The sequence below is a fragment of the Canis aureus genome, chromosome 9 (genome assembly GCF_053574225.1).
Source record: "Canis aureus isolate CA01 chromosome 9, VMU_Caureus_v.1.0, whole genome shotgun sequence".
Classification (NCBI taxonomy): domain Eukaryota; kingdom Metazoa; phylum Chordata; class Mammalia; order Carnivora; family Canidae; genus Canis; species Canis aureus.
Window position 1 is genome coordinate 4,261,119 of NC_135619.1, and position 20,889 is coordinate 4,282,007.

Below are 20,889 nucleotides of genomic sequence, written 5' to 3' on the forward strand. Positions count from 1 at the left end.
GAGAGCACTGTAAGTTTGTAACAAAAACATTCAAAACAAAAACATTCAATTCAATTCAATCAAACATTCATTCAAAAGTTGGTATTAACTATATTAACTAAAAATAATAATAATAATAATAATTAATAAATAAATAAATAAATAAAAAGAAATGAACTTACTTGTAAAACTGTGATCCAGATCTGTTCTACTGAAGAATTATAAAACACTTTCACATGCAATCTCCCAAAATCTCTTTCATCTCCTGACAAAGTAATTGTATCTGAATTGTAAAAAGACAAGAACATTTGACATGCTATGCAATCCTTCTAATCCAATTACGCTTTGATACAATCTAATTTTAGGAACACAACTGAAAAATGCTGTAACTTTTTTTAAGTTGCCAGTTTAATAAAAAAAAGAAGTCACACTTCAATGTTATTATTAGAGTGCTGGGGGAGGCCTACTATAAAAAGTACATGGCTTAAAAATTTAACTCAAATATAGACTGAGACACTTAAGTTAAAACTAAGATAAACTTCCCCCAAGTAACACAGATATGGCTTTAATCCTGTATGCTTCTGGAAATTCCTTCACTAGAATACTTCAAAACAAACAAAAGGCATTTAACAGCTTCACATTTTTTTAAAGATGCATTCATGCCTGAACACTGAATAATGGGCCATCCAACCTGGGTATTTATACACAGATAACAGATGTAACCATCTAGAGGTTTTTTTTTTTTTTTTTGGTAGAAATAACTCCCTTAAGAATATAAAAAGGTGGAACTTTAATCCTTACCCAGGCTTCTGTTACTTCCCTGGGAATTCTTCCTTGAAGAAGAAGTGCTTGGCACGCTGGACCATGAATCATGTCTCTAGAGATAAAAATTGCCCTTAAGTCCGATATCACACATCAAATTTTAAGATTCTGACACTTATGCCCCAACACCCACCTTAGTATCAAACCGCATGCTAACCATGTTGACAAGTGTTACTGGTCAGAATTTCCCTCTTTTAGGCAGTAAAGAGAAAAAAAAGCTTTCTGTGTGTTATCAGGAAAATCTTAAATAACTTACTGGATTACATATGGGGAAAGCCTTTGTTGTTTGGGGTTTGGCTTTATAATAAGGAAAGAGGTTACCACATTTCCTACTTGAAAGTACTAGTAAAAATAAGAATATATTTGGAAGAGCCCTATTACCTAAAAACCTATTAAGTAGCAGTCATCAAAGCAGAGTTCCCTCTGAACCAGCAATATCAACATTGCCTGGGAACTTGTTGGAAATACAAACTGAGGTCCCAGTGCAGAGCTACTGAATCAAAAGCTCTTGGGGTGGGATGCCTGGGTGGCTCAGTGGTTGAGCATCTGCCTTGGGCTCAGGGTGTGATCCCAGGGTCCTGGGATTGAGTCCCACATCAGGCCCTCCATGCGGAGCCTGCTTCTCCTTCTGCCTGTGTCTCTGCCTCTCTTTCTGGGTCTCTCATGAATAAATAAATAAAATCTTAAAAAAAAAAACTCTGGGGGTGAGATCTGGCAACCTGTATTTCAACAAGCTCCCCAACCTATTCTGATACACATTAAAGAGCTGCTGCTATAAAGAATTAATTCTGCAAAAAATTAACTTGACTGAGGATTATGAAGCATTATTTGTAATACATTTCCATTTTAATAAAATATATGTAAATACATTCACATGGGCAAAAGCCCACAAGTATATATAATAATATTTTCATGGTGTTTTTACTCTCAGTTACAGGAATATAGGTGATTTGTGTTTTTACTCTGCTTAACTATTTTCTAATTTTTAATAATAATCACAATTTACTTATATTTTTAAAAGAAACTTTTTTAAACAACAAAAATTATTCTATTTCAAAAATAGGAGAATGCTGTGTTAATATTAATAAATAACAAAAGTCCTGTATCTCAATAGAAATACTAATTTTTACTAAGTAGGTAGCTATGTTCAATAAGGAGAGTTAGATCAATAAGCACATCAATAACCATACCATTTTAAATTCCAACTGCCTTCAAGATTGCCTGAGTACATACCAACAGAGAGATGTTAAGATTCATTTAAAGAAAAAGAAAAAAAAAAAAAAAAAGACTGCCTTTTAGCATTCAGCTGAGACCTTCCTGAAAAAATGGACGTGGGAAATGCAGTGTTAATTCCTCAGATATTACCACAGATTTATCTACAAAAGATCCACATATGTTGTTTCTAACATAACTCATACATTCCTCAATTTTTACCTTAAAAATAATTGTATACAATTAAATTTATATCAATAATTCACCTGCATGAACCGTTGAGATGAACTTGTAAGATCAAACATGGACTTGCTTAGCCCAGAAGAACTGGGAAGTTTGCTGGTCCTTAAATCACAAACTACAAAGAGACATGGAAAATTTTCTTTAAAGAAGAAACATTGGAATTTTACTTAATCACCATAAACTAAATCTCTATAGAAGTGCATATAAATGCAACCTATTTAAGAAATAAAGTCTTCTGGTGATCCCTGGGTGGCTCAGCGGTTTAGCGCCTGCCTTTGGCCCAGGGCACGATCTTGGAGTCCCAGGATCAAGTCCTGGGATTGAGTCCCACATCGGGCTCCCGGCCTGCTTCTCCCTCTGCCTCTGTCTCTGCCTCTCTCTCTCTTTCTATGTCTATTATGAATAAATAAATAAAATCTTTAAAAAAAAAAAAAAAAAGGAAGAAAGTGTTCTACTAAAGTTTAATTTTTTTCAATTATTTTACTTTTGTTCCAAACAGAAACCAACATAAATCAAACAACACATTTCAAAACCATATCAAATATCAAGCAGGAAAAACTGAACTCTTTTTGTTTACATTACAATTCTTCATCCCATAGGAATAATCTAAGAGAATGTAGGTCCTCTGTGCTAAATGCAATTCAACTATGTAATGAGCACTTACCACATTAAAAAAATAATATTGAATTCCAGTGCTGCTATATTTCTAGTTTTCCCCCAAACTAGAAGACTTTTTAAAGAATGGAACTCAGAATACTGTGTATCCTAACACAGCACTTAAATAAATACTTCTACTTTGTTTTCAGCATCTCACCTTGAATTCAGCTGTTGATAGCTGTATACATTAAAAACTTGAAAAACAGAATTTTGACAATCAGATGTGTACATGACAGTCTAAAATTGATACAGTCCTCAAATATTAAACTAAGAAAGTTCTATGATCATGTAGGCATTTTCTGTTTTCTTTGTTTACACTTATGATTTCATCATGAGGTTGTATGTTTACAATTTTCACTGAATAGAGCAGGGAAGAAAAAAGCTAATAAATATCTGTTGCAGAATTTCTAAATGGATATATGATACTAAAAAAATGAAACTTTGGGATCCCTGGGTGGCGCAGTGGTTTAGCGCCTGCCTTTGGCCCAGGGTGCGATCCTGGAGACCTGGGATCGAATCCCACGTCAGGCTCCCGGTGCATGGAGCCTGCTTCTCCCTCTGCCTGTGTCTCTGCCTCTCTCTCTCTCTCTGTGACTATCATAAATAAATAAAAATTAAAAAAATAAATAAATAAATAAATAAATAAATAAATAAATGAAACTTTAAAAAAAGGACAAATAAAATGGAATTTGGAACTCCCAACCATATAATTCATTCAATTTTTACATTAGGTAGAGTACCAGAGAGAAGTCATAACATTTATCCCATCACTTCTGAAGCCTGCTTTTCTCTTTTTTTTTGTTTTTTTTTTTTGTTTTTTTGTTTTGTTTTGTTTTGTTTTTGATGATAAGAATCATCTCTTCCAGGGTTTTAATTTGATTTCCACATTTGTTAAAGAGGAAAATATACAAAAAAATTTTCATACCTGATCCATATAGTCTCACTGCTTCTGAACGAGGGGAAAGGCGTCGGCTCAAATCAGGTGAAATGTGCTGATATCGATAGTACGGGTTGTATATATCGTAGCTGGCTCCATGCTGGGATGAACTAGAAAGCTCTACCTTTCGATCTCCAAAAGATGCTCTGGCAGATGCTGAAAGTAAGTGTTTCTAAAGTTTTATAAGACCCTCTTCTTAGAGTTATTTGCTAACAGCTGTTGCATCCAAGGTGAAGGGAAAAAATTTTGTCTCAAGTAATACTAAATCACATGTGTTTGGAATATTTTTTAAAAAGTACATTTATTGAGCTCTGCACACAGCACTCTGCCAGGGGTCAGCTGTGAACCCTGCTCTCAAGACAGTCTGGTAAATTTTTGGCATTTTTCTTTGCCCCATTAACAATTCTGTATTTTGTGATCTGAGTTTTCTTTTATTATTCTACTTACACAAAGAACATCTTTTAGTAAAAAGATCATTTTTCACAAATACACAGAACATTTATAAAAATTGACCAGAAGCTAAGATATACACAGAGCAGTTCTCAATAATTCCAAAAGGACTGAAATCACAGAATAAGGTTTTCTAACCACAGTGCAATAAAGCTAGAAACCAACAAAAAGGTGATTAGAGAATATTTTTATGGAAACACAAAGGATCTAGGACAACTGAAAAAATCTTCAAAAAGGAAAACATATGGAAAGATCTATGCTCCTATTTATTAAGAACAGAAGATTGGCACAATAAAATAAGATTGAGCAGAACAGAGAGAGACACTCATTATTTTGTGGACATTAGATTTACAACCAATGTAGCACTGGAAAATCTTTTCATTAAAGTGTGCTAAGACAACTGGATATTGGTATATATATACCTTCACCCCAACATAAAAAAATCACAAAATATTAATTTCAAGTGGATTGTGGGTCTAAATTAAATGTTAAAGCAAACCAATAAAACTTGTATGTTTAAGGAAATTTATAAGAAAGTTTTCACAGCCTTAAAGCAGGAAAGAACTTCCTAAATGGAACACAGCATTTATCACAAAATTTTGTTAATATACTCAACTACTTTAAAATTGAAATTTTCCATTTTCAATTGAAGAGAGTGAAAAGGTAATGCACGGAGTGGGAGAAGACATGTGCAACAAATAGAACCAACAAAGGGCTCATACCCCAGAATATACAAGGAATTTTCACAAATCAATAAGAAAAAGACAGGCAAGTCCAAATATAAATTGGCTGTAAGACTCAAGCAGGCACTTCAGAAAAGAGGCTACCCAAATAGCCAAAAAACATGAGCAGGTGCTCAATTTTCATGAGTTAGGAGGCAAATGCAAATTAAAACTCCCAGAAGAATCCACTACAGACTCAGCAGGATGGTTAAAATAAAAAAGCCTTACAAAAGCAAGTGTTGGCAAGAGAGTAGCACAATGTGATCTACCAAACCCTGCTGGTGGGAATATAAACTGAGGCAATCACCATGAAAAAAAAAACTTGGCAAATTCTAGGAAGGCTGAGATATATATATCCTGTGACATGACAATGCCGTTCTGGGACACATACACAACTGAACTGTCTGCACGTGTGCACCTAGGGACGTGTATGAGAGTGTTCATAAGCCTGAGGATCGCTGGAGGGGAAGGGGTCGGGGGATGGGGCAACTGGGGCATGGGCATGAAGGAGCTCGGGATGTGATGAGCACTGGGTGTTACATGCAGCTGATGAATCACTGGACTGTATATCTGAAACTAATGATGCAGTATATGTTGGCTAATTAAAATTTTAAAAAAGAATGTTTGTAAGCATCCTTATCCATCATGGCCAAAAATGGAAAAACTCTCAACGTCTATCACTAGTGAAATGAACTGTAATCTATACGTACTAATAAAAATAAATGTGTGCTATACAGAAACATGACTGCATACCATGCCACTTAGAATAAATAAAAATAAATATATTTTCTGTACAGATGTTAAAACTAATGGAAGCTACTGAAAATGTGAATGAATCTCACAAAGATTATGTTGAATGAAAGAACCCATACTGTGGAAGGAGCCTCGGTGTCCATCGCAAGATGAATGGATAAAGAAGATGTGGTTTATGTATACAATGGAATATTACTCAGCCATTAGAAACGACAAATACCCACCATTTGCTTCCACATGGATGGAACTGGAGGGTATTATGCTGAGTGAAATAAGTCAATCAGAGAAGGACAAACATTATATGGTCTCATGCATTTGGGGAATATAAATAATAGTGAAAGGGAATAGAGGGGAAGGGAGAAGAAATGTTTGGGAAATATCAGAAAGGGAGACAGAACATGGAAGACTCCTAACTCTGGGAAACGAACTAGGGTGGTGGAAGGGAAGGAGGGTGGGGGGTGGGGGTGACTGGGTGGCGGGCACTGAGGGGGGGGGCACTTGACGGGATGAGCACTGGGTGTTGTTCTGTATGTTGGAAAATTGAACACCAATAAAAAATAAACTTATTATTTAAAAAAAAGACTTTCGAAAAGCTAAGAAAGAAAGAAAAGAAAGAAAGAAAGAAAGAAAGAAAGAAAGAAAGAAAGAAAGAAAGAAAGGAAGGAAGGAAAGAAGAACCCATAAACAAAAAGACTATGCTGAATATGTCATTTCATTTACATAAAGGTCAGAAAACAGAAAAAACTAAACCACAACATTTAGGGATATGTGCTTAGCTGGTAGAAAGTAAGAGTAGCAAGAAAGCAATAATCATCACAGTTGGGACGCTGATTACTCTGGACTGATGATGGAAACGAGGGAAGATGAAGGCTTTTACACATTGCTGGTGGTATTTGTTTACTTGAGTGGTGACCATACATGTGTCTTGCTTTGTAATAAATCACAGAGCTACATAGTTGCTTTTCTCCTTTTTCTATATGTGTGTATTTTGCAATTTGAAACAGGTAAAACCATTTATCAAATTCCTTTCAAAGTTAAGAATCACATTGGAAAAAATATAGAGACATGCTATAAAGTTTTTAAGTGCTTAAATGATTACCATCTTTTTCTTCTTTTTTGTCCTATTTAAAATAGAACTCACAGTAAAACCAATACTTTCTGAATTAAGTTAAACAATAAAACAGGTGGCTTCACACTGAGTTCAGAAAAGAAAAAGAAAATATGGGGTTATGAGGGGAAATCTTATCCTCACCCTAGGTCAAATAACTGTGTGTGTATAATCCAAGCACAATTCACAGGCAGAGGGGTGTCAAGATGGAGTTATGAGGCCAGAGAGCTTTGTAAGGAACCAGTCCACCTTGGACACTAACCCCTCTCATTCAGCACACAAGCACTGCCACAAGTCTGTTTAGACACAATACCCTGTCTGGAGTAGTAGCATCAAAGATGACGTACTACATTTATAGGCTATATCTAAGAAAGAATATTCAGATCTTATTTTACCTTTACAGAATCCCAACCTTCCCTTCAAACAGTATACAGTGATACCATTATTAAAGTTCAAGAGGAAGTTCTCTCAACTTACAGAACCACAGTGCCATATAAAACCAAACCAGACATTTACTTTACATCTCTCAAAAGCTCTACTTAAAATTTCAGTGTTTATTCAAAATACATTCTCTTCATGGATAGATAGGTAGATGTGTGACAAAGCAAGCACAGAAAGATGTTAATGATAGAATCTTACAAAGTAGTAAGTGATGGTTATAATCAGACCCCTCACTAAGCAAGCAATAAAACAAAACAATTTCAGATACTTGACACATAATTTCAGCCATCACTGACAGTTGCCTGCCCTATCTCCCTCTCAAAATGTCCTTGTCAGCCCATCACTCACAGGCATATACACATACAGCATGCACATGTCTGACTTCTAGAATTAGATGCCCAGAACACTTTCTTGAGTCTAATAAAGTAATTTTTCTCTCCCATAGGATCAAAATCAGATGGCTTTGCCACATCTTCCCTGAGCCTATAATTTAACCAATTTCCTCATTCATTGCAAATCATTCAAATCAAAAAGCAATCTGTTGGGGATCCCTGGGTGGCTCAGCGGTTTAGCACTTGCCTTTGGCCCAGGGCATAATCCTGGAGTCCTGGGATAAAGTCCCTCACTGGGTTCCCTGCATGAAGCCTGCTTCTCCCTCTGCCTCTCTCTCTCTCTATGTCTCTCATGAATAAATAAATAAAATCTTTAAAAAAAAAAAAAAAGCAATCTGTTTTCTAGTGATTTAATGAAAATGAAAAGACAAAAGAAGTCCTATCCTATATTGCCAGGTATTTCTTATTTTCTGATTATGAAAATAATATATTAGATACTCAGTGTTTAAGAATACAGAATTCATTAAAAAAATTATGGTACATCTATTGATTTAATACTATGGGGCCATTAAAAAGCAATGAATATGAAAACGTGTTCACAATGTGTGATATGAATAAAACAGATTACAAAACTGTTTATGTGGTTTAATCCCAATGCTGTCACAAGTACAAGAGAAAGACCAGGCTATCCTGTGGCCAAGAGCCTTTAAACACTATTTTTGAGAGACACTGCTGACATATGCAAGACAAAGTGGTGGGCCAAGCACAGGGTTCCTCTTTCCTTGAAGAAAGAGGAAGGGAGGGAGGAAGGAAGGAAGGAAGGAAGGAAGGAAGGAAGGAAGGAAGGAAGGGAGGGAGGGAGGGAGGGAGGGAGGGAGGGAGGGAGGGAGGGAGGGAGGAAGGAAAGAAAGATTAATTGATCATCCCACTAAAGTCAAGTCTCCTATAGATACAAAAGTACACTGTAGACCAAAAACAAAATGAACAAAACCCTGAAGGTACCAGAGAGTTATCAAAAGTGGTACATATCCAGGACAGCATTGACCCTTGGAAGAAAGGGAATGGACACCCGTTTTTAATGTCTATTAGCCTGAACAAAAGCCACAGTTGATGCAGCATGGGATGGATAAAGCGCCAATAGAAAACCCACACTCTTTCTGGCCTAAAGAACCAGAGTTCCAAGCGCCAAATTCTGTGAGTAAAGTCTGCTCAAATATCTGTTCTGATCCCGGAGCCACACACATGCAGGACAGACTCCAACTAAGGATAAAAAAAAACAAGCTGAGATAAGAGCTGTCACCAAGGACACAGAATTTACAGCATAGCCCAACCAAGTTCATTGCCTTGATAAAAGAAAGGAAAAAGAAAAACAAATAAACAAAAACCCTTCTCTTCTCAAAGCAATGTAACAGATTTTAAAGTGTCCACAACACAACATCCAACACTGTGAAACATGAAAAGTGACCTATCCTCCAAAAAAAAAAGACAATCACAGAATCCAAACCTAAGTGACTCAGATGTTAGAATTAGCAGATAAAGATGCTAATGCCCAAAGATATAAAAGCAAAAAGGCTCACAATAATGAAAAGAAGAAAATGAAATCACAGCAAAGAACAAGAACCTACAAAAAAGAACCAAATGTAAATTCAACAACTGAAAAATACAAGGTCTAAAATAAAAATTCACTGGATGGGCTTAACAGCTGCAAGGAGATGACAAAAGGAAGAGACGGTGAACTTGAAAATCAATAATATCCAATCTTTAGAAAAGAGAAGGAAGAAAACATTGAACAACAACAGAAAAGAAGTCTGAGAGGCATGTAAAACAATATAAAATGGTCCAACATATGTCTAATTGGAATCCTAGAATGAGAAGGGAGAAAGGTAGGGCAGATAAAAATACTTGGAAAAATATTCTAGATTTTGATAGGAGTTTGAATTACACTGTACATGCATTTATCCAAACTCAACAAATACAAGCTTAAAACTGAGGCAGTTTGTTGCATATAAGGCTTATGTCAAAAGAATAAAAATATAAGCAGATACTAAACTCTGGTAAATGACACAGATGCTTAAGTATTTAGAAGGAAGTGTATTAATGCCTGCAATTTACCATGAAATGTGTTTCACCTGACTCAAAAAGGGTTAATAACAGAGGAATAGAGAGCTAGATATGTGATTAAGCACAGTAAAACATTAATGATAGATTCCATGTGGTGGATATACAGATATTCACCATCATATTCTTTTTTCCCTCTTTTTAAAAATTTGAATTCAATTAGCCTACATATAATACATCATTAATTTCAGATGTAGTGTTGAATAATTCATCAGTTGTGTATAACACCCAGTGCTCATCACATCATGTGCCCTCCTTAATGCCCGTCACCCAGTTACTCCACCCTTCCACCCCCTCCCCTCCAGCAACCCTCAGTGTGTTTCCTAGAACTTAGAGTCTCTCATGGTTTATCTCCCTCCCTGATGACTCCCCTTCACCTTTCCCTCCCTTCCCCTATGATCCTCTGCACTGTTTCTTATATTCCATATATGAGGGAAACCATGTAATAATTGATCGACTTACTTCACTCAGCATAGTACCCTCCAATTCCAACCATGTCAATGTAAATAGTAAATATTCTTTCTGATGGCTGAAGTACTATCGCACCGTGTATATAGACCGCATCTTCTCTATCCATCATCTGTTGATGGACATTGTGGCTCCTCCCACAGTTTGGCTATTGTGGACGTTGCTGCTATGACACTGGGGTGCGGGGGTCCCTTCATATCATTGCATTTGTATCTTCAGGGTAGATACCTCATAGTGCAATTGCTGAGGCATAGGGGAGCTGTATTTTTAACTTCCTGAGGAACCTTCACCGTTACATTCTTTCAACTTCCCTGTGCCTTTGAAATTTTTCACAAGAAAAATTTTTTTGGGGGGGAACCTTGTAACAGTGTTTCTTTCTTTTTTTTTTAAGATTTATTTATTCATTCAGAGAGAGTGAGAGAGAGGCAGAGACACAGGCAGAGGGAGAAGCAGGCCCCATACAGGAAGCCGGACAGGGAACTCAATCCTGGGTCTCCAGGACCACACCCCAGACTGCAGGTGGCACTAAACCGCTGCGCCACAGGGGCTGCCCTATAACAGAGTTTCAATGGACGAAAGCAAATTGTTTTTAAAATACAAGAATTACATGCTGTTTCTTCTTATCATCATTACTCCATTGACCTCTAACGACATCAGCCAAAATTTACCCAATGAATCTATCCCATTCAAGTGGCTATTTAGACTAGGAAGTTATATATACAATGAAATATTATTCAGCCATCAAAAAAAAATAAATCTTACCATTTGCAACAATGTTGATGAAACTAGAGAGTATTATGCTAGGTGAAATAAGTCAGTCAGAGAAAGACAAATACCACAGATTTCACTCATATGTGGGATTTAAGAAACAAAACAGAGGATCAGAGGGGAATGAAGGGAAAAATAAGATGAAATCAGAGAGGGAGACAAACCATAGGAGACTCAACTCTAAGAAACACACTGAGGGTTGTTGGAAGGGAGGTGGATGGGGGAGGTAAGTGGATGAAGGAGGGCACATAATGGGATGAGCACTGGGTGTTGTGTACAACTGATGAATCACTAAACTCTACCTCTAAAACTAATAAAACACTGTTAACTGATTTTAAATATTTTTTAAAAAGGCCACATCTAAACACAAATTTGTTGACTGATCAGATTTCATAATGAGGCCTTTCAAAAATATTATACATTAAGTTCCTCTACAGAAAGAGCAAAACATATAAAATGTAAAATCCATACATAAAAGACTTTTGTATCTTTCAAGGTATAAAAGAACAAAATCATGGAAACAATAGCATTCAAATGCTACGTGTGTTGATTTTTAAATCCTGTGTCACTGTTTACCTTCTAGCTCTTCCAGATGTGAAGGAGTTCCTTGCGCCCTGGGCTGAACATAGGAGAGCTTAAACCTCGGTACCACAAACGGTACTTCTCTGCCATCAGATGGTAATTTGGAAAGTAAGTAATCCTCAGTACAGCCAACCTGGGGCTTGACGGAGATGGAAGTCAACGGAGGTACACGGACCGTGGTATCTTGACCCGCTGAGACTGCTGCTTTAAAGTCTCTTTCCATGAAAACTGTGTGTAAAAGAAGTAGGAAAAAAAAAAAGAAAAGAAAAATCACAAATATGAATGTAGACTTATATTTAATAATCTAAAGTTAGCATGCTTTGGTATGTTACTTAATTGTTTTAGAACAAACTGCTGGTGCAGAAACTACTACTTGCAGGTCCTATCAAGCACTTGATAGGAATCTGCATTAATTCTGTCCCAGCAATAACAAGTTTATTCTGTAATTAATTCTACAATGCTTTCTTTCAAGAAATCTTTCAAGAAAAGGCCAGTCACTTAAAAATATTGTCAACGAATCAATTCTTGTTGTCAGTACTGGTGGTAAACATCAGTCTCAAATATATAAAAGAATTCTAAAAAGAAGCTAAAGGCCTCCAAGTCTACAAAAACCTTCACCCAATCACAAGATAAAATGTCTTTCTACCCTAATATAATAGCTGGTCTCCCTGTGCTAGCTTCTGGGACCTCTTCTGTCCCTGTCTCAAATGCTATGTGATTCCTAAGCTGGTGATTTAGGACAGGGATGCAAGGGACACCCAGAGCTCATCTTTATGTACAATTATCAAAGTACAAATACTGCTGCATAGGAATTTACCAAACGTTTTAATGCAAACAGAAGCCCTTGTACTCAGACATACGAGGGAGCTATACTCTAGATGGAGGTATACAAGGAAAAGCCAGAGAAAAGTAAAGTTCCGGTCATAACTCTGATGAGGTGAGGAGACCCTATGATTGAAAGGGAACTCCCCAGGAGGCTTTCAGAAACATGGATTCTTGAGGAGATGAAACGTCACTCACCTGTGAAAGGCATGTCTTAGTGCACTGTTCATAAACTAGGAATTGTCTTTGTTCAAATGGAAACATTTGCCAGCGTGTATTGCCCCCAACCACATGCAGCACCTCCCTTCCTGCCTCTACTTCATCCACCTAAATCCTCAGGTCTAGTGCTCACTTCTCTTACTTCCTTCTTCCCACCCCGCTGCTGACATCCTCTGCAGATTCCCATACCAAGCACCATCCTCTTGTCAGTCGGTGGTGATGTCCCGGGTGTCTGCCTGGTTGAACCTTGAATTTCTCACTCTCTACCTCTGCCTTGCCCCAGGGTACTTTAATACTTACCTAGTGTGCCTCATATTTGTTTCTGTCTCCCCCGTGAAGTTATGGACTATGTCTGACTCATCTTTATATTATGAAATGCCACAGACAAAAAATACATTAAATAAGTGTTTGTTGAAGCCAAAAGAAGCCAAACTCACAATTGTGCTTTTCTGTTTCTCCATAGAAACATCCTCTACAGCAACTCTTTATAAATTCTGCTGCCATCACATCCAATTTCCAATACTCAAGCAATTGATACAAACTTCCAATTTTAATATTAATCTGTTGGTAGAATAGAAAAGTTAACATGATCATGTTTAATAGCATTAGGTATCACTAAATTAATTCCATTATCTTTCTAAGATGTAATGAGGAAAACAAAGCAAAAAAGGTTTAGAAGATGATGGTTTTTCATCTTACATGTAATTTTATATGACCTAATTAAGCGCCTTACAAGTCATTAAAACATGTTCAAAAATCACTAAATGAACAATCCCAACATTAAATTTGAAAAAAAAAACTCCACCCTGAGTTTTCTTTTTTGCCAGGTATACCCAAATCAATGCCCAAGCAAACTTTGCAAGAAAATATGGCACTCCTAGGACATGTGAGAACAACTTCACTTCCTCCAAGTCAATTCTTTTGGTTATCCAAAAGATGATGGGGGATTATATGGGGCCAATAAACAACTGCATACTTTATAAGTTGGTTTAAAGTTTAGAATTGCGCTAATAGAAAAATATATCTTAAACACTGTATTACCCCCCCAACACACACACCCACAGACACCAGCTAACTAAACCACTTATAATATAAACTAGAAATAAAGGGAGTTGGGTTTTTTAAAAAAATTATTTTTAAGTAATATCTGCCCCCACCTTGGGGCTTGAATTTACAACCCCAAGATCGAGAATCACATGTTACACCAACTGAGCCAGTCAAGTGCCCTGAGAGTCTGCTGTAAATTTATCAGGCACATAAAATTGTGTAAGGACTTCATGTCCAGTTGCTCGCCTTGGCCTCAGTGACACAATTCCAAATGGACTCTCTTCACTTGTGCATTCTTAAACTCTACATTTTTCACAGGAAATTTCAAATGTATACAAAAGATAAAACGGGTATAAGAATATCCCTATCACCCAGACTAAACCGTTATCAATTCACAGCAAATCTTAATCCATCTCTGCCTCCCCACTTCTGTGGCTGAGATCTCTAAGTAAAAAATCTTCTGACTTTACTTCCTTTGTGTGGGTGCACCGAAACGGCACCTTCAAGCAAATCAACCAGGGTGAGGTGGTGGCGGGCACCTGCATGGCTCAGCTGGTTAAACATCTGCCTTCGGCTCAGGTCACGATCCAGGGTCCTGGGGTTAACCCCCACGTACATTTTTCTCCCTCTTCTCCCTGTCAGTGCTCTCTCACTGCTATGTCTGTCGCTGTGTCTGTCTCTCTCAAATAAATAAATCAAATCTTAAAAAAAAAATTTTGAAAAGAAGGCCCCGTAAGTTTTTACTTCCCCAAAGTGGGAGCTCAGATGGTGAGGGAGCTACCTGCTAACCCCTATAGGTGGCTTGTTCCTCCCCGTTCAGCAGGTCACAATCTGCATATTCTCAATGTAATACAGTAGCTTCAGCTTCCAAACACAGCCACCAAGAAGGTATTCGTCAAAATGCTTTCCCATCTGATGGGAAAGAAATGGTATCTTGTGTTGTTGTAATGTGCATCTCTTTTACTATGGTGTGGGCACCTTTTCATATAAGATTAATCTGTATTTGGCTCTATGAACTCGCTGTTCATTATCTCTTGCCCATCTCTCTGTAAAGCTATTCATCTTTTTCTGCCTCAGTTTTAGAGGACTTTTATATATTGGAGAGATTAACACATTGTCAGTGATATAAGTGGCAAACATTCTTCCAGTTTGTCATTGTCTTTTTTTTTTTTTAAAGATTTTATTATTTATGAGAGACAGAGACAGAGACAGAGACAGAGAGGGAGAGACATGGGCAGAGGGAGAAGCAGGCTCTGTGCAGGGAGCCCGATGCGGGATGCGATCCCAGGACCCCGGGGTCACGCCCTGAGCCAAAGGCAGACGCTCAACAGCTGAGCCACCCAGGCGTTCCTTGTCATTGCCTTTTTATGGTATTTTCTACTGAGACAGAATGTGTGGGAATATACAAACATACATATACATATATATGGAAACAGATGAGTCTGGGGATGCCACAGTAAATAAAGATGAGTCTGGGGATGCCACAGTAAATAAAAGAGTAAATAAAATCTTTAAAAAAAAGAAAGAAAGCAACAGATGAGTGTGTGGATACATACAGATATAGTTATACTTAATCTATGTTTTCCCTTTTTGCTTCTGGATTTGGAGTCATCAGAACGTTTTTCCCAAATGTAGGTCATAAAAGACTTTACCCACAGTTTCTTCTAATACTTAGTGGTAACAGAGTTACCACCTTCTATACTAACAGCCTGGTGCACAGTATGAGAAGGAGATCCAATCCTACCTTCCCCAATTAGCTATTCTGGTATCACATACACCATTTATTTAAAATCCCATTATTTTCTCCTACGATTTTAGAATGTTGTCTTTATTACAGACTAAACTTCTACATACAATTGGGCTTATTTCTATATTTTCTATTTTCTTCAACTGGTCTGTTTATTCCTGTACCACATTTTTTTAAAAGATTTTATTCATTTATTCATGAGAGACACACAGAGAGAGGCAGAGACACAGGCAGAGGGAGAAGCAGGCTCCATGCAGGGAGCCCAATGCAGGATTTGATCCCAAGACCCTCTAGCCCTCCCCCTGCTCATGCTCTCTCAAATAAATAAAATCTTTTAAAAATTTATACATTTTCAAAATCCCTTTTCGGCCCTAGTTTAAAGGACGTATTCCTTGACTACTCAGACCATACTAATTTCTCTCATTTGTAAACATCTAATAAACTTTAAAAAAAAAAAAGAATTTTATATTTTTCTTGACATGTGTGACACTTGTTCTCTCTCCCCCTCTAGGATATAAACTTTTTAGAAAAAATATTATACTCACTTTCTACTTCACACTCAGCACCCTATATGATGCTGGGAATATAGCAGGAACTTAGCAAATATGTAGTTGACAGATAAGGGAACAAAGCAGAACAATGAGCTCATATAAAAACTCTTAAACTCATCAAACCACATTTCTGACCCCAGTCAGCCTGCAAATACTTTACATTCATCATGAAAGGACTGTGGGAGGACTGATTAAAAATGATTTCTACTGGGCAGCCCGGTGGCTCAGTGGTTTGGCGTTGCCTTCGGCCCAGGGCATAGTCCTGGAGACCCAGGATCGGGTCCCACGTCGGGCTCCCTGCAAGAGCCTGCTTCTCCCTCTGCCTGTGTCTCTGCCTCTCTCTCTCTCTCCTCTCTGTGTATTCTCATGAATAAATAAATAAAATCTTTTAAAAAAATGATTTCTACTTCTGGAGACAAGATCCTTAAACTTGACGGCCTTGAGTCATCCAAAATGAACTGAAGACTATGAGGGAGGAACGCAGCAAAAGGAACATGCTGGTGTGAATAAGAATAAAGCAAATACAGTTTGCATGGTCGCCTAATAGAGGGCGGAGAGGTGCACACAGAGAGAGCCACAGCCATCAGCAGAGGGTCCCACTCCAGTATTCAGCAGAATACGGGTCAGAACATGCATGCAAGCAAATTGCATAAGTCTGGGCAAAGACGGCCAGAAAAGATTATGAAAGCCATACCAGTACTCCCCAAGGTTGGTAATAATGCCTGTCCCTACCAACCAAACTGGGGAAACCATACAGTTCACAGGATATTGGATAGGATTCTCAGGAGAGCGTTGCATTCTTGGTGAGGAAAAAATAACCGTAAACTAAATGCTAGCCGCTTCTACCTAACAAATTCAAAAAGCAAGACTCAAAAGGATCAAACTATTTCCAAAAAGACTATGTCCCAAAGCAAAACATTTTTAGAAAAATCTAAATGATATCCAGCACACAAAATAAAATTCACAATATTTGGCATCCAATAAAAAATTACCAAATTTGCAAAAAAAAAAAATAATGAGAAAAATCAATCAGTTCTAGGTCCCACTCAGAAATGACACAGACAGTTAAGGATATTAAAACAGTTTTTTTTTTTCATGAAATGAAAATTTAAGGAAGCTACTGTAGGATTTAAAAGCCCCATACATCAGAAATAATTAAAACAGTTCTGACTGAATCTATATGTTCAAAAAGTTAAAAACTGACATGAAAGATACAAAAAAGTACCCAACTTCTAAAGACAAAAATTACAATATCTGAGATGGAAAATACACTGGATGGGATTAAAAGCAGACTATATATTGCAACAGAAAAGATTAATATACTTGAAGGTATAGCTAAAGAAATTATTCAAAATGAAACAAAGAGCAAAAAAAGAATAAAGACAAAATAAAAAGAGCATCTGTGACCCATAGGACAATTGTAAGCAGCCTAACTGAAGTCCATGAAAGACTGGGGAAGGCAGAAAAAATATTTGAAAAAATAAAATTCGACCTCTCAACACACACTAAACATAGGAAGTATGATGAAAACTATGCCAAGACACATCATAATAACATGGTTCAAAGCCAGTGATAAAGAGGAAACCTCAAAAGCAGCTGAAAAAAAAACCAACTTGTCTTTTATTTTCTTAAATATAACCCATCATAGTTATTTTTAATTTATTTATTTGAGGGGGAGTGGCAGGGGGATAGGGAGAGAAAACCCCAAGCAGACTCCCTGTTGAGGGTGGAGGGATCTCCCGACCCTGAGATCATGACCTGAGGCAAAATCAACAGTCAAAGGCTCAACTAACTGAGCCACTCAGGTGCCTCCATCATAGTTATTTTAATAATCTATAACTGGTAATTCCAATATGTAAGCTTTTATAAGTTTACTTCTATATTTTGTTTCTGCTGATTCTTGCTCGGGTTGTCTTATGTCCTGTGCACTTAGTTTATCTTTGACAAATTATTCAGCGACCTTGAAACTTTATTTGTAGAACTTCTTTAACCCAAAGATGAAAATATACTTTCAGTTAATATTTGCATTTGTTTACCATATCATTTTGTTTATTTATTTTTTTATAGTAGTCTCCATGCCCAGCATGGAGCCCAATGTGGGACTTGAACTCACAGCCCTGAGATCAAGACCTGAGCCAAAATCAAGTCAGATGCTTAACTGACTGAGCCACCCAGAAGCCCATTTTAAACTCGTACCTGGGATCCCTGGGTGGCGCAGTGGTTTGGCGCCTGCCTTTGGCCCAGGGCGCGATCCTGGAGACCCCGGGATCGAATCCCACGTCGGGCTCCCGGTGCATGGAGCCTGCTTCTCCTTCTGCCTGTGTCTCTGCCTCTCTCTCTCTCTCTCTCTCTCTCTCTCCCTCTCTGTGACTATCATAAATAAATTTTAAAAAATAAATAAATAAATAAACTCGTACCTTGACAGAGAACCTGATTTAAAAATGGGCAAAGGATGTGAATAGATATTTCTCCAAAGATAGATCAATGGCCGATAAACACATGAAAAGGTGCTTAACACCATCAGTTATTAGGGAAATGAAAATCAAAACCACAATGAGCTACTAATCCATGTACACTTAGGATGGCTATAATCAAAACAATAGACAAAAACAAGTGTTGACAAAGATGTAAAGGACCTGGAACTCCCACAGACTGTTGGTGAGAATAAAAAATGGGGCTGCTGCTCTAGAAAATAGTTCAGCAGTTCCTCAAACACTTAACTACAGAATTGCCATATGACCCAAGAATCCAGTCCCTAGATCTCTTATACCTACAAGAATGAAAAACATATATCCACATAAAAACTTGTACACAAATGTTCATGACAGCATGATTCATAATAGCCAAAAAGAGGATACAACCCAAATGTCTATCAACTAACAAATGGAAAAACAAAAGCAAAATATGGCATATCCACACCATGGAATTTTATTCAGCCATTAAAAGAAATCAAGTACTGATTTGTGTAACAACATGAATAGACCTTGAAAACATTACACTAAGTGAAAAGGGAAAGACACAGAAGACCACATATTGTATCATTTCATTCATACAAAATGCCCAGAATCAGCAAATCCATAGAAATAGAAAGTACGTTAGTGATTGCCAGGGGTTGGTGAAGACAGGGGAAATGAGGACTGACTGTGAATGGGTACAAAGTTTCTTTCTTAGGGAAATAAAAATGTTCTAGAATTAGAGATGATGGTATTGCATATGTTTGTGAATAAATGAAAAACCACTAAACTGTGAAAAGGGTGAATTTTATGGTATATGAATTATATCTAAAGAAAAATAAGATATTTTTAAAATTTCATCTTAAAATGTTTTTGGACCACGGAGGTGATGTGAGCCACCCCCTACCACTGCCCATGGACTGGTGGTTACAACTTCCCAAAGACAGGTTTTCTTTCCCTGTTTTATTTGACATCAAGGTAATTTTCCTTGCAGATCTTTAAAAGAGGTAGAATGAGTTTTCACCCTTGACACCACACACCTTTGGAAATCCCATAATTAAGGGCAGAGTCTCTGGTTAGCTGGCCTTGAATAAGCCTGGGGCTGACTGCTAACTACGCCTCCAGTCCTACAAATTCATCAAGTTTTTAACCAAATCTAATCAAGTTCCCCCCTGTTTAGCAAATGCTCTCAGAGCAAATAAGATTTAAGGGCTCCTTGAGTCTCAGATTTTCAGCTTTCTTTTACATTTTGGCATAGTCATTCCTAAGTACCTTTTTAAAAAAATTAAATACAGTATTCTTAGTTATTTGCAGTATGAAAGCTTTTCCAAATATCTTAACTATATTCCCAAAATGAAATCTCTGTATTTCTTTTTCAAGTTAAAATGAACTCTAGTGAGTTAGGACAGGATTTGCTAAAACAAATGACAGTCTGATATAGTCTACATTAAAGTAGCTTCAGTGTTATGGGGCACTTGGGTAGCTCAGTCAGTTAGGCACCTAACTCTTAATTTCAGTTTAGGTCTTGATCTCATTAGGGTTGAGAGATAGAGCCCCAATGGGGCTCTGTGCTGGGAGTGGAGCCTGCTTAAGATTCCCTCTCTCCTTCTGCCTCTCCTGCCCTTTCTTCCTCTCTAAAATAATAATAATAATAATAATAATAATTAATAAATAATAATAATAAAAGTAACTTCAGTACTACTTGTGATCCCAGCTGATTATGGTAGATAAAGATTAAAAATATATTCAAGTGATATTACTCAGCCATTAGAAATGACAAATACCCATCATTTGCTTCAACGTGGATGGAACTGGAGGGTATTATGCTGAGTGAAATAAGTCAATCGGAGAAGGACAAACATTATATGGTCTCATTCATTTGGGGAATATAAATAATAGTGAAAGGGAATAGAAGGGAAGGGAGAAGAAATGAGTAGGAAATATCAGAAAGGGAGACAGAACATGAAGACTCCTAACTCTGGGAAACGAACTAGGGGTGGTGGAAGGGGAAGTGCGCGGGGGGGTGGGGTTGACTGGGTGGCGGGCACTGAGGGGGGGACTTGACGGGATGAGCACTGGGTGTTATTCTGTATGTTGGCAAATTGAACACCAATAAAAAATAAATTTATTATTAAAAAAATATATATATATATTCAAGTGAAAAGTTTACTTTAGGAAAAAATTAATTTGAAGAGGAGTCTAATTTTAAACAAACTATGAGTAGGTGACTCGTTTTCGTAGGTATCATGTCTCTTTACACAAATAAAGTAAGTAAAATGGCAGCAAGAATACACAGACCATAGAAAGAAACATACACACACATATGTGAAAACCTGACATACGATGCTTACAGATCCCTGGGGGGAAAAAAAACAGAATATTCAATAAACGATGCTGGAAAAAACTGATTACCAATACGGGGAAAAAACATGAAACTGGACACCCACCTCACACCACA

General features: G+C 37.3%; 1 protein-coding gene across 4 annotated transcripts in view; it reads right to left on the reverse strand.

Annotated features, from left to right (window-relative positions):
• Positions 1 to 20,889, reverse strand: part of TC2N (tandem C2 domains, nuclear) — a 71,218-nt gene that overhangs the window by 19,499 nt on the left and 30,830 nt on the right. For 2 of the 4 annotated variants that reach the window (XM_077908509.1, XM_077908508.1), the window contains exons 2-7: positions 13,071 to 13,194; positions 11,587 to 11,820; positions 3,839 to 4,006; positions 2,280 to 2,371; positions 781 to 856; positions 162 to 262 (exon numbers count right to left, since the gene is read on the reverse strand). In XM_077908509.1, the coding sequence (XP_077764635.1) occupies positions 162 to 262; positions 781 to 856; positions 2,280 to 2,371; positions 3,839 to 4,006; positions 11,587 to 11,820; positions 13,071 to 13,137 (738 nt within the window). In that variant the 5' untranslated portion in view covers positions 13,138 to 13,194. Of the gene's footprint in view, positions 1 to 161; positions 263 to 780; positions 857 to 2,279; positions 2,372 to 3,838; positions 4,007 to 11,586; positions 11,821 to 13,070; positions 13,195 to 18,174; positions 18,341 to 20,889 lie in introns of all 4 variants that reach the window. The other 2 variants (XM_077908510.1, XM_077908511.1) reach the window with 2 other exon arrangements.